This window comes from Pan troglodytes, chromosome 18, assembly GCF_028858775.2.
Source record: "Pan troglodytes isolate AG18354 chromosome 18, NHGRI_mPanTro3-v2.0_pri, whole genome shotgun sequence".
Taxonomy (NCBI): domain Eukaryota; kingdom Metazoa; phylum Chordata; class Mammalia; order Primates; family Hominidae; genus Pan; species Pan troglodytes.
This window is the reverse complement of record NC_072416.2, coordinates 72,114,072-72,128,521: the sequence shown is the minus strand read 5'-3', so window position 1 is coordinate 72,128,521 and position 14,450 is coordinate 72,114,072. Positions and strand designations below refer to the sequence as shown.

Genomic DNA, 14,450 nt, shown 5'->3' with positions numbered 1-14,450 from the left:
ACTCTTAGTGTTTCATTTGGCTTTGTAATTCTAATGAGTTCTTATCTAACCAACTCCCTTCTTTTCTTTTTCAGATGAGTTTGATGCCTACATCATTGTGTCTTTCGTGAATGCCACCCTAGTGTTGTCCATTGGAGAAACTGTAGAAGAAGTGACTGACTCTGGGTTCCTGGGGACCACCCCGACCTTGTCCTGCTCCTTATTAGGAGATGATGCCTTGGTGCAGGTGAGGGTTCTCAGAGCTTACCTACTTGGCCTGCTTTGTTCTTTCTTGGCCTTCATTGTGATGCAGGCTGCTGTGTTCATGTCTCTTCACCCTCACCTTCCAGCAAGCCTTAGGGGTAGGGAACATATGATTTGGGCACATAACATCCCTCTCTGTATTTGCCATTTTTCTGTTACAGAGCCACATCACTGCAGCTTTCATCTCTAATAAAGATCTTTATAAGTGTTTTGTTAATAAGCTTTGAACTTCTTTGAAGTGGACACTGCAAAACATGAACTATTTAAAAGTTGACCTTGCCTGAGGCCTACTAACTCTTTTGTCTTTGATTCAACTGGTGCCTCAAATGCAGTGGCCCCAGGTCTGATTTTAGTGACAGATCTGATAGATGTGAGGGTCATTCTGAGTGATGAATCAAATTGTTAAAGTCAGGTTTCTTTCTGTTACTGACTCTAGGTCTATCCAGATGGCATTCGGCACATACGAGCAGACAAGAGAGTCAATGAGTGGAAGACCCCTGGAAAGAAAACAATTGTGAAGTGTGCAGTGAACCAGCGACAAGTGGTGATTGCCCTGACAGGAGGAGAGCTGGTCTATTTCGAGATGGATCCTGTATGTTATTTTATCATTCACTGTGGGACTTATTGTAGGGTCCAGAGGGAAAGATGGGCATTGTAGTCTAGTCATTTAGATGATAGTATGGTGAAATCCTGTCTCTACTAAAAATACAAAAATTAGCTGGGCGTGGTGGCATGCACCTTGTAGTCCTAGCTACTCAGGAGGCTGAGGCAGGAGAATTGCTTGAACCCGGGAGGCAGAGGTTGCGGTGAGCTGAGATTGCGCCACTGCACTCCAGCCTGGCGACAGAGCAAGAGTCCGTCTCAAAAAAAAAAAAAAAAAAAGCGAGCTGGAGTGACAGTGTTCACAAACCAGTTTGGTCCCTTACAGAGATGGGGAAAAGGGGTAATTTGATGTCTAATTCTAGGTAGAGTTATGAAATCCCCTCTTAGCAGTGAAACACTTGCTCCTCCTGCATTTCACTCTCTACTTTTCCAACAAATATTTGGCATAGATTTAATTTCTGCAGTCTGAATCCATTTCAGAAAACTTCTATATGGAAGGATGTTCAGTACACTTAATTCTCTTGCTCTCAGGATGTCTCTAGTGTGGCCAAATTTGTAGCCTGCCTGTACCTTTGGTTGAAATTTCTCTGTCTTTAACCATATTTGAATTCCCTTCACCCAGAATATTCTTGTAAAACACAGACAGTTTTATATATCTCCATTTCCTGAGAACAAAGTTGGCTCAGAAAATTTGTGGCACATTGACCTTGTCAAAGGTCTGTTCATTCTCTTATTGATGGAAGATACTCATTTTGCTTGCTGTGAGCCTGTTAACTTCAGTCTTGAGAACTCAGGTAGATAAATTCTTGTCATTTACTATAGTAAGAGGAGTGAGAGGAAGCAGAACAAAATACAACAGCCCTCCTTCATTCTCTGGATCCAGGGTTTTGGGGTGAATTGGAGTGTCTAGACCCATCCCTCTGTAGTTTTGACCTCGCTGTGTCTTTCCTCCTATAGTCAGGACAGCTGAATGAGTACACAGAACGGAAGGAGATGTCAGCAGATGTGGTGTGCATGAGTCTGGCCAATGTACCCCCTGGAGAGCAGCGGTCTCGCTTCCTGGCTGTGGGGCTTGTGGACAACACTGTCAGAATCATCTCCCTGGATCCCTCAGTGAGTGACACTCTGAGCTTCAAGGATCATCTGGTTGGAACCTGAGCATCTGGCTCCTGATGTCTATCTCTGAGATCCACTCCTGATGTCTATCTCTGAGATCAGCTGGGTTAGACCCCAGAATCCATACCTGCTGCTTCTCTTGTCATTGCAGTGTGTTTCAGGAGTTTCCTGCTGTGGTTTAAGGATATGATCTGAGACTACAGAAATGTTTCTTTGGCTTAAGCCTCAACTCCCTTTTTTAAGTTAACAACCAAGACTGCATAAATTTGACTTGCTGCAGGACCCTAGGTGACTTTTCAGGAGGTGTGCTTTGCTTAATTACCTTTGCCATTATCTTCTTTGACAAAAGGAGGAAAGCATGATTTTCCCAAAGCTTATTCTGAAATTGGGTGTAACTAATAACTCAGTACTCTCTTAGAACTCACTCCCCGGGTTTTTTCTGTGCATAAGGAAGTACTTTTTCAATCCTAGAATTAGATTTCTCTGGGTATGTTTTTTTCCTAAAATTGTCATTTTCTGTGTTTTTATGATTTTTCTCTCCCTCTCAGGACTGTTTGCAACCTCTAAGCATGCAGGCTCTCCCAGCCCAGCCTGAGTCCTTGTGTATCGTGGAAATGGGTGGGACTGAGAAGCAGGATGAGCTGGGTGAGAGGGGCTCGATTGGCTTCCTATACCTGAATATTGGGCTACAGGTAAGAGATCCAGAGGCCCACATTGTGGACATTAGGCCTTCTGTACGTTTCACACACTCCTTTGTTTGATAACAGGGATTTTCTCTGCCCATGGTTTCAGATCCTCACCTTATGAAAAGTGAACAGTGTCACTCTGGGTTCCATTTTTCTCAGCTCTTTAATTCGAACAAATCAGGCTGAGAAAGAAATACTTTGATAAAGAGTCTTCACATCTGATAAATGCTGTTTGATAGCTACTCTAAGTCAGAACTGGATGGATTCCTGAAGGATCAACTGTAGTTCCCACTATTCACTAGTTTCAAAAGCAGCAATGAATACCTCTCAGTTCATAATTGGCTTCATTAGCAATAAAGGACCCCTAAATGTTCCCTGTTGTCAAAGTTGCTGAGCTCTTTGTGCCGTGAAGAAAAGGTGTACTTTAACGCTAAGATAGTGTCAGGATTCTTGATCATATGCTTTTCATTTTCCTTAATGATTATTGACTCAGACATCTAAGTAATCTAGCCCAGGTACTTTTTGCTTTTTAATTTTACTTCCTAATTTAGAAATCTCAAACATAGCCAGAAGTTAGAGAGACTAATACAGTGAACTTCCATGTACCCAGTTTTTTTGGGGGAGGGTTGTTGTTATTTTTTTAGTTTTTTTTCTTTTGTTGGATTTTTATGGGCTGCCACATGGGTTTTCGGTCTATTTTTTTCTTTTTTAGTTTTAACAGCTATCAGCAACATTCTGCTGTTCTTATTTTATCTTTTCCCTGGACTATTTTAAAGCAAATCCAAGATCTATCATTTCATCTATAAATACTTGATAATGTAGTTCCAACAGATGTCTGTTTTTGTAAGATACTAGTATTATCATGCTCAGCAAAATATAACAATAGTTCCTTATTACCATGTTCCAGTTTTCCATGTTCTTCTTTCCCCCAATGTGGCTTTATAGTTGGTTGTGCTCAGGACCTCAGCATAGCAGTCCACGCTTTTTCCATTTGCTTCATCTTTCTTTTTATGTCTCTTAAACTGTTCTACCCCATTTTGAAGCATTACAAGATCAGATCATTTGTCTTGTAGAATTTCCCACCTTCTGGACTTAATAAAGTCATTCCTTATGTGTTCAAGTTCCTGTATCCTCTGTATCAAGCTGGTGGGTAGAGTTAGACCATGCCGTCCATTAGAAATGTAAGGTGAACTACAGGTGTAATTTAAATTTTCTAGTAGCCACGAACAGGAAAAAAGTAATTTTAATGTTTTTTTTTTTTTTTTCTTTAAAAAAAAATAGAGATAGGGTCTCACTGTGTTGCTCAGACTGGTCTTGAACTCCTGGCCTCAAGTGGTCCTCCTACATTGGCCTCCAAAAGTGCTGGTGGGAATGCAGGCATGAACCACCGTGCCTGGCCAGTTTTAATGTTTTATTAACTCTGTATATCTGAAATCATTCTAAAATATAGTTAATATAAAAATTGCTGAGCTATTTCACCTTTTTTTCTCTCTTTTTTAAACCAAGTCTGAAATCTGGTATTGGCACTTTACACTTAACAGTCTTAGTTCTCTTTAAAATTTTATTTATCTTTATTTTAAAAAAATTTCTTCCTTGACACAGAGTCTTGCTCTGTTGCCCAGGCTGGAGTGCAGTGGTGTGATCTCAGCTCACTGCAGCCTCTGCCTCCTGGGTTCAAGCGATTCTCATGCCTCAGCCTCCTGAGTAGCTGGGTTTATGGTGTGCACCACTACGCCCGGCTAATTTTTCTTGTTTCTAGTAGAGATGGGGTTTTGCCATGTTGCTCAGGCTGGTCTTGAACTCCTGAGCTCAAGCGATCCACCCGCCTTGGCCTCCCAAAGGGCTGGGATTACAGGTGTGAGACACCATGCCTGGTCCTGTCTCAGTTCTGACTAGCCACATGTGGCTTGGGGTAGCTATAGTATCGGACATTGCAGAAGAAGAAGTTGGTTAGATTCAGATTTAATTATTGGGGGAGGGGGACAGGAATACTTAATAGGTGGTGCTGTTTACTCCTGTTGCATCACGTCAGGAGGTGTGTAGTGTCTGGTTGTCCCACTCACAGTGATGTTGGGATGTTTGTCTGTATCTGTGTTAAAGTTCCCGTCAACCCTTTACTTACAGCTATTACACACATTGCCTAGGTTCATTCTTTCATTAGTGGTTGGAAAATGATTTATTTCTTTTTGGATTTAATTAGTTGGAATTCTAAAGATAAAATTCGCATCATTTCTTTGCTTACTGTAAGTACGGTTCATACAGGAAAAGGATAAATGCTTTTTTTCCCATTGTTCACCTGTTTTCAGAGTAAGGAGTGAGGGCCACAGCACTCCTTTCAGTGGGGCCCAGTAAAGTGGGTTTTTTGCTGTTTTTTAGAGTAACATTGGTCAGGTGCTGTGGCTCACACCTGTAATCCCAGGGCTTTGCGAGGCTAAGGTGGGTGGATTGCTTGAGCTCAGGAGTTCGAGACTAGCCTGGGCAACATGGCGAAACCTCATTTCCACCAAAAATACAAAAAATAGTTGGGAATGGTGGCTCATGCCTGTAGTCCCAGCTACTTGGGAAGCTGAAGTGGGAGGATTGCTTGAGCCTGGGAGGTGGAGGCTGCAGTGAGCCAAGATTGTGGCACTGTACTCCAGCTTGGGTGACAGAGTCAGAACCTGTCTCAATAAATAAATAAATAAAAATTTAAAAAAATAGAGTAACATCATAAACTTGTGGATTTTTATACATTTGTGCTGAAAACTCCTCTTTTATTTTTTTAAACAGAGACAGAGTCTCGCTATGTTGGCCAGGTTGGTCTTTAGCTCTTGGCCTCAAGCAGTCGTCCTTCCTTGGCTTCCACAGTGCTGTGATTACAGATGTGAGCCACCTCACCTGGCTTCTTTTTTTTTGAGGGGTGCGGGGGGTGGTAAATTGACTCATTCTAGAAAAGTGGGAATTTCTATTTGAAGTTAGTTCCTTTGTCCTTTTAACATGACCCCACTATTTGTAGGGGTTTCCTTGCCTTGTTGCACAATAAAGTATCCCCACATGTGTCTGGACCATTCTTGCCCATGCCCCAAACTAGTCATTCCTTTTAGGAACCTTGTTCCTTTAAGAGGAAATGCTGTTTAGGGACCATGGTCTTTGTGGTTATTTAATTATTTATTTGAAATATACAGTAGTGAAGAAGGATTTAATATACATGGTAAAAAGAAATATTAAGAAGATATAGTGAAAAATAAGTGTGTTTTTACTTAGTAGATGCTCCATAACTTTGAATGATTAAGTGATTTAGTGAGAGAATGAAATGAATGGCTATCGGATTATTAGGATCTTTTTTAAACGCCCAAGTCATTTCTTTCTATCTGCTCTAATTTCTTATGTGAAGTACCCAAGGGAGAGGTTTTCCCATCATAGCTGATAAGCTTCCATCAGGCTTCACCTGCTCCTTTCCTTTTGATTAGAACGGTGTGCTGCTGAGGACTGTCTTGGACCCTGTCACTGGGGATTTGTCTGATACTCGCACTCGGTACCTGGGGTCCCGTCCTGTGAAGCTCTTCCGAGTCCGAATGCAAGGCCAGGAGGCAGTAAGTAATGAAGGTTGGGGACAGGCAACATCTTTGGGATTTTAGTGGCACCATCTGAGAACAATCTTTGCTGTAAGCTTTACTGTCACTAATTTGCCACTCCATCTTGATTGGTTTCCTTCATGTGAGAAGTCCTGAGTTTTCCTAACCTAGAGCTTCCTCATTGGGGCTCCATCGCACCATGTCATGATTTGGTTATAGCTGGGTAGAGATATCGATCCCTTTAGCCCTCTGGCTGGTCAAATAGGGCTGGAAACCTCCCCTCTAGGACACCACTAGCCATGAGAATTCTCAGGTTTTATCCCAGTCTTAGATCAGTGTCACATTTACTACCTAATGTGAAAGAGACTGGGAAACATTGTGTCCTTTGTAGTTAAGAATGTTAGTGTTTCTGGGCACTGTGCTAATTGATTCCATTTAATTCTGTTTTTTGTTGTTTTTTTTTTGAGATGGAGTCTCAGTCTGTCGCCCAGGCTGGAATGCAGTGGTGCAAGCTTGGCTCACTGCAACCTCCGCCTCCTGGGTTCAACCAGTTCTCTTTCCTCAGCCTCCCTAGTAGCTGGGATTACAGGCGCATGCCACCACGCCCAGCTAATTTTTGTATTTTTAGTAGAGATGAGGTTTCACTATGTTGGCCAGGTTGGCCTCGAACTCCTGACTTCAGGTGATCCGCCTGCCGTGGCCTCCCAAAGTGCTGGGATTACAGGCATGAGCCACCGCACCTGGCCTTCATTCCATTTAATTCTTGCAGCTGTCCAGCCTTGTGGTACTGTTTTCATTTTACACACGTGGAAGCAGGCTTAGAGAGATGAAATGGTGAGTCTAGATCATATGGCTCGTAGCCCATGCTTTTCACATATGCTAAGCCATAGTGCCTCTCTCTAGCCCTCTTTTTCTTAAGATAGCCTGTTAGATTTCTAGAATATCTTAGGATACTCTGCAGACTGAAATTTGGGGATAGGGCTTTTGTTCAGCTTATACCATATTTGTATTTTTTCCCAAACCTTATTGGAGCTGGGTTTTTTTTTTCCCCTCAGGTATTGGCCATGTCAAGCCGCTCATGGTTGAGCTATTCTTACCAATCTCGCTTCCATCTCACCCCACTGTCTTACGAGACACTGGAATTTGCATCGGGTTTTGCCTCGGAACAGTGTCCCGAGGGCATTGTGGCCATCTCCACCAACACCCTACGGTGAGTGAGTCTCATGTTTGAAGCTCAGCAGGAAGCCTTTCTGCCAAGGGCTCAGACTGGTTCTGCCAGAGTGTTGGAGGAGGCTGTGAAGAGGTGGCAGAGAGCCGAATTCACCATGAAGCTTGTGTGTTGCAATTGAAACCTTCATTTGGCTCAGCATTTTAGTACCTGAGAGCCAAGTTTCGGTGTTTTAGCTTCTGTTAAGACTTTCAAGGCCAAGCTTTCATACAGTCCAATCTTCCTGAGATTTCAGATTTTTGTTTTCTAGCAAAAGGGTATTGCCATTGGATTAGTTTTAGAGCAAGTATTGGATCACTGCATTGATAACCTTTCTTACTCTGTCTTGTCATTTGCGGTATTAAATCTTAAATTTTAACCTATGTATAAGTTATTTAGACCTTTTTCAAGTTGACAAAACTGTTCTTCCTGGTAATATTGATGTGAAGTTTGAGCACTGTATGTAATATTCTTTGCAAGATGGAAAAGAACCTAAAATAATTCAGTCAGTTTGGCTTCCTCAAGTTTTGGGTGGCTTTTAAAATTAAGCCACCAAAGTTGTTCACATCCTGGTTATAACTATTGGCTGTTCATAATGAAACTATGGCCTCTTGATAGATTAATCACTATTGCTTATCAAATGAGCTCCCAAAATTTCTTTGCAACAACTTTCAGGGTCTTTTCATGGTCATTGTCCTTTTTCTTTCCGTCATCTTTGTATTTATCTTCTGCTCCAGCAGAATTGATCTCCCTGCACTGCTCTACATCACTTAATATTTTTTTAATCTCTACCTGTGCTAGAATGCTTCACCCACATACATACCTGCCTGTCAGTGTTCCCCTTGTCTTTTAAGCCAGCCTTGTTGTAGCCTCATCTGTGGCCCCTACCTCCTGAATTGCTATAGATTTAGACAATCCCTACAGATTTTTAGGCTTTCCTAGCAGCAGAACTTACTTCCCCCCAAAACTAAATCAGGGAAGGTGACTTATGAGACATGAAAGCAGAGTTCTTGGCAGGCAGTTTATTTTTTTATTTAATTATTTTTATTTTTAAATTTTTTTTTTTGAGACAGGGTCTTACTCTGTTGTACAGGTTGGAGTGCAGTGGTGTGATCATGGCTCACTGCAGCCCCAACTTCCTGGGCTCAAGCTATTTCTGCCTCAACCTCCCAAGTACCTGGTGGGACTGTAGGCGCATGCCATCATGCGTGGCTAATTTTTGTGTTCTATTTTATAGAGACAGGATTTCACCTTGGTGCCCAGGCTGGTCTTGAGCTCCTGGGCTCAAGAGATTCTCCCACCTCAGCCTCCCAAGTAGCTGGGACTACAGGCGTGTGCCACCATACTTGGCTTTTTTTTGGTATTTTCAACAGAGTTGGTGTTTCACCATGTTACCCAGGCTTGTCTTGAACTCCTAGCCTTAGGTGATCTGCCTGCTTCGGCCTCCCAAAGTGCTGAGATTACAGGCGTGAGCCACCACACGCAGCCCCTATCTTTTTTAATGTAGAGAATAAACTACAAATAAAACTCCATCATTAGAGATCAGGTAACTATATTTTTCAGAGTACCTGGGTTCTGCTCATTTTGCACATAGTTTGGCTTATGTGTACATCTCTGTCCCATTTGACAGAAATTTGTAGGTCCCTTATTTGCTGTCTCTTGCATTGTCATAGTTTTCCTGAACTGAGGTGATTTTTGTTCACAAAGGTATCCACTTTATTTTATGAAGCACAATCACTACAAATACCATATATGTTTAGGTAATTGCAGTGTTTCACAACAAATTTGGGATTGGGCTCTTTATTATCATTGGAGTGATTAAAAAAAAACTTTTGACAATCGTTTGTGTTTCATTGGTAGGAACTAGAACTGCTGTGAATTGTGGTAGGGTGTTGCCAAATGGGAAGGCCCTTCCTGGATCTCTGTGTCTGCATCGCAGAGTTTTCTAGAGTAGGAGGCTGTTGTTTAATGTTGCCTAATGCCAACGTTAGAGCTCCAGGGATTGACGTGTTTGCTGACTGCTCAAAGTCTATTTCAACACGAATTTCTGGGTCCGAGTGAGTATTAAATAACTGCCTTGCTTTTTTGTCATAGGATTTTGGCATTAGAGAAGCTCGGTGCTGTCTTCAATCAAGTAGCCTTCCCACTGCAGTACACACCCAGGAAATTTGTCATCCACCCTGAGAGTAACAACCTTATTATCATTGAAACGGACCACAATGCCTACACTGAGGCCACGAAAGCTCAGAGAAAGCAGCAGATGGCAGAGGTAATGAGACTAATGTTCAGGGGTTCTATTAAAAGATGTGTGAAATTATGTTGAAAAGTTTAAACTGCCCGGCACTTTGGGAGGCTGAGGTGGGAGGATTGCTTGAGGCCACTAGTTCGAGACCAGCCTGGGCAACATAGCAAAACTGCACCTCTATTAAAAATTTTAAAAGATAGCCTGGTGTGTTGGTGCACTCCTGTAGTCCCAGCTACTTGGGAGGCTGAGGCAGGAGGATCACTTGAGCCCAGGAGTTCAAGACTGCCGTGAGCCATGATCATGCCACTGCATACCAGTGGCACTCTGGACACGAGACTCTATCAAAAGTTTAAACTCCTGTAATTGTTAGTATATTCTTTGTTTTTAAAGATCTAGGCTTTTTTCAGCTTTTTTAAGCAGAGGCCTTTGCCCCAAAGTACTTCATTTTAGAGCCTTTCTTGTAACCCAGGACTATACTCTGACCTCCATTTATTCACAATTAAGTTCCCTCTCTGAAACAGAATTCTCCCGTCCTTGAGCTTCCAAAATAGACTGTATTTCCTTTATTTGGGCCCAAAAGAGACAGCTTTCATGTTCTCCACAACACCAGCTCTTTCTAGAACTCATTGCCTAGCAAAAACCAAATAGCTACAACCACGTAGAACTGTATCCATCCTTAAAGAGTGGAGACAGAGTAGTTTTAGTAAGGGAAATCAGATGGGTTGGATAGAAAAGTGGAGTTTCCGTTGTCATTTTTCTCAAGCCACTAGTCCAATATTTGTCACAGCTATTGTTATTTTTGGTGTTTTCTACTAATATGTAACTAGCAATGTCTGGATTTCCCTTTCTGATCTTCTGTCTTCCCTAGTCTGTACACCTCTCCCTTTAATAGTCATGTCGGGAAATCCTGGCTGGGATGGCTGACTTTGCTGCTTTATGTATTAAGAACCCCCTGGAGTGTTCTTGCTACCTGTCCTCTTCTCAGCCAGCCCCTACCTCTGAGCACGCCAACTCAGTTACTCATTTTTTTGGGTTTAGGAAATGGTGGAAGCAGCAGGGGAGGATGAGCGGGAGCTGGCCGCAGAGATGGCAGCAGCATTCCTCAATGAAAACCTCCCTGAATCCATCTTTGGAGCTCCCAAGGCTGGCAATGGGCAGTGGGCCTCTGTGATCCGAGTGATGAATCCCATTCAGGGGAACACACTGGACCTTGTCCAGCTGGAACAGAATGAGGCAGCTTTTAGGTAAGCAGCCCAGGACAGTCCAGGGTTTGGCGGGCTGGAACAGGAGCTCTCTGAGTTTTGACTAAGGCCTTACTCTTGCTTCTTATTCTGTGTGTAGTGTGGCTGTGTGCAGGTTTTCCAACACTGGTGAAGACTGGTATGTGCTGGTGGGTGTGGCCAAGGACCTGATACTAAACCCCCGATCTGTGGCAGGGGGCTTCGTCTATACTTACAAGCTTGTGAACAATGGGGAAAAACTGGAGTTTTTGCACAAGGTAGGAATCTGCCAGTGGTTCTCCTAGATTTTAAGTCCCATTGAATTCTCTCACTTTTGCTTATGTTATGGATCAGGTCTTTTGGGGACTAGCTCCTTGATTCCAATCTCTCTCTTACCAGCACATGGAAAACGCTGGGGCCTTCTAGCTGCAGTGATGTTCTTGTGCCTGTGCATTCCACAGGAAGGCTTTGTGCTAACCATCCATAATGGGGAGATAGATGCACATTCAACTGGTCTCTTTCTTACTGTTTTAATAAGCAGGCAACAATTTGTGACCAAAATTCAGCAGTTTAAATAATTAATATTCTGGCTGGGCGCAGTGGCTCATGCCTGTAATCCCAGCACTTTGGGAGGCCGAGGCAGGCAGATCACCTGAGGTCAGGAGTTCGAGACCAGCCCGGCCAACATGGTGAAAGCCTGTCTCTACTAAAAATACAAAAATCAGCCAGGCATGGCGGCATGCACCTGTAATCCCAGCTGTCGGGAGGCTAAGACAGGAGAATCGCTTGAACCCGGGAGGCGGAGGTTGCAGTGAGCCGAGATTGCGCCATTGCACTCTAGCCTGGGTGACAAGAGTGAGACTGTCAAAAAAAAAAAAAAAAAAGATTTAATATTCTTTTCCACCTGCATTCTCTGGGAAGTTACTGTTTAATGGGTACAGAGTTTCAGTTTGGGAAGATGAAAAAAATTCTGGAGGTGATAGTTACACAACAGTAAATGTGCTTAATGCCACTGAAGTGTATACTTAAAAATGATTGGCTGGGCATGGTGTCTCACGCCTGTAATCCCAGCACTTTGGAAGGCCGAGGTGGGCGGGTCACCTGAGCTCAGGAGTTCAAAACCAGTCTGGTCAACGTGGTGAAATCCCATCTCTATTAAAAATAAAAAATCAGCCAGGCATGGTGGTGGGCGCCTGTAACCCTAGCTATTCCAGAGGCTAAGGCAGGAGAATCGCTTGAACCCGGGAGGCAGAGGTTGCAGTGAGCCGAGATTGCGCCACTGCACTCCAGCCTGGGTGATAGAGCGAGACTCTGTCTCAAAAAAAAGAAAAGGATTAAGATGGTAAACTTTATGTTATGACTATTTTACCATAATTTTTAAAATAAAAAGAATATTCTCCTCTCCACACTGAGAGCATGTGGATTCCTTCAACCCTACCATAAGGGGAGTATCCTCTAAGAAATACTTCATAGACCCTTTTGCATATTAAATTTGTCTCTCCTTTACAACTGAGATGTCACTAGGCTGGGTGCAGTGGCTCACGCTTGTAATCCCAGCATTTTGGGAATCTGAGTCGAGCAGGTCACTTGAGCCCAAGAGTTTGAGACCAGCCTGGGCAATGTGGTGAAACTCAGTTTCTACAAAAAATACAGATAATTAGTCAGGCTTGATGGCACATGCCTGTAGTCCCAGCTACTCGGGAGTCTGAGGTGGGAGGATCACCTGAGCCCAGGAAGTCCAGGCTATAGTGAGCCATGATTGCACCTGCCACAGCCCTTCAGCCTGAGCAGTAGTGAGACCCTGTCTCAAAAAAAAAAAAAAGTCACTTTTCACTAGCATTTCTTTCCTGTCCCTCCACAAATTACAGTCACTTGGCTACTAAGGCTTCAGTGTTGAAATAACACCAGTTAAACAGAGCACAAGCTCTGGATAGCAGTCGTCTGGTACCAGAACTTCTTGTCACTTACAGCATTGATCCCTCTACTGAGTGAATGCAGCATGCGGGACTTGTTCACCCCAACACCCTGATTCATTAGCAAAATAAGCTTACTGGTGTGTTTCTTAATGATAGGCTCCTGTGGAAGTAGGCATTTCTGGGCAGAGAGGTGGGGCCTGTGTCTGGCTGGCATTTATAATAGCTGTATTACCTGCTTTTCCTCTATAGACTCCTGTGGAAGAGGTCCCTGCTGCTATTGCCCCATTCCAGGGGAGGGTGTTGATTGGTGTGGGGAAGCTGTTGCGTGTCTATGACCTGGGAAAGAAGAAGTTACTCCGAAAATGTGAGAATAAGGTAAGTGTGCTGGCATTGGTGCTGAGATCTAGCTCATGTGTCAAGGGTGGGGGCATTGGTGGGGTGGTGGGCATTGAGTTTTAAAATCTTATCTTTATTAGGACTTGTTGTGTTACCCCAATTCCAGCTTCAGAATTATGCCCTTGTTTTTTTGTTTTTTGGTTTTTGAGACGGAGTCTCGCCCTGTTGCCCAGGCCGGAGTGCAGTGGCGCAATCTTGGCTCACTGCAACCTCCGCCTCCTGGGTTCAAGCGATTCTCCTGCCTCAGCCTCCCAAGTAGCTGGGATTACAGATGCGCGCCACCACGCCTGGCAAATTTTTTGTATCTTTAGTAGAGACAGGGTTTTACCATGTTGGCCAGGCTAGTCTCTTAACTCCTGATCTCATGATCTACCCGCCTTAGTCTCCCAAAGTCCTGGGTTTACAGGCGTGAGCCACCGCACCGGCCCTTGAGTTTTGAGAGGAGCAGGAGTAGAGGGATCTCATTTCTTGACTTACCAAACAAGAACCAGCTTTCTATCTTGCTAGCTTCTATAAGGAAAGTAAATGTGAGAGTTAGGCATATATTTGCACTATATTAAAAGCTATTTGGCTCTTTTTTCCCACCTAGAATTCATTGCTAACTGCTGGTTTTTGGTATTTGCTGTTCTGCTGACCCTACGTATGTCATACGGAAAGCTGGGCTTTCTTTGGGTTCTGAACCCCAAGATTACACCCACCATCACTATTGTCTTTGTTTTTCCCAGCATATTGCCAATTATATCTCTGGGATCCAGACTATTGGACATAGGGTAATTGTATCTGATGTCCAAGAAAGTTTCATCTGGGTTCGCTACAAGCGTAATGAAAACCAGCTTATCATCTTTGCCGATGATACCTACCCCCGATGGGTCACTACAGCCAGCCTCCTGGACTATGACACTGTGGCTGGGGCAGACAAGTTTGGCAACATATGTGTGGTGAGTTGATGTTGTTAACTTGGGTTACAGTGATGTGTAGGAAAGCTGGCTCAGTTTTTTGTGGGTAAAGCCAAGGACGAATCAAATCTGAGAAGTAAAAATGGATATAAAATTCCATCCTACTAAAGCTAACTCTACAAGCAATCTGTTCTTTAAGCCTTCTTACTAGTCTTTTGGATTTTTCTCTGTGGTTTATCTCCCTCCTCCCTATTGAACGTGATTTAATGATAGGTTTAGTTTGAGCTAATGGCTAATATTTCTTTTTACGTTTTATAAGAACTTTGGAATGTCTAGTCTATGTTGTGTGGTTTTGGTTTTACCCTTAG

At 43.3% G+C, this 14,450-nt stretch overlaps 1 protein-coding gene across 1 annotated transcript in view; it reads left to right on the top strand.

Moving 5' to 3' along the window:
• SF3B3 (splicing factor 3b subunit 3) overlaps positions 1–14,450 on the top strand; it is a 48,457-nt gene that overhangs the window by 30,552 nt on the left and 3,455 nt on the right. The window contains exons 12-22 of the mRNA XM_511081.7: positions 75–226; positions 680–835; positions 1,804–1,959; positions 2,511–2,654; positions 6,098–6,220; positions 7,258–7,412; positions 9,504–9,678; positions 10,693–10,898; positions 10,996–11,152; positions 13,040–13,165; positions 13,912–14,124. Coding sequence (XP_511081.3) covers positions 75–226; positions 680–835; positions 1,804–1,959; positions 2,511–2,654; positions 6,098–6,220; positions 7,258–7,412; positions 9,504–9,678; positions 10,693–10,898; positions 10,996–11,152; positions 13,040–13,165; positions 13,912–14,124 — 1,763 coding nt within the window. The remainder of the gene's footprint in view (positions 1–74; positions 227–679; positions 836–1,803; positions 1,960–2,510; positions 2,655–6,097; positions 6,221–7,257; positions 7,413–9,503; positions 9,679–10,692; positions 10,899–10,995; positions 11,153–13,039; positions 13,166–13,911; positions 14,125–14,450) is intronic.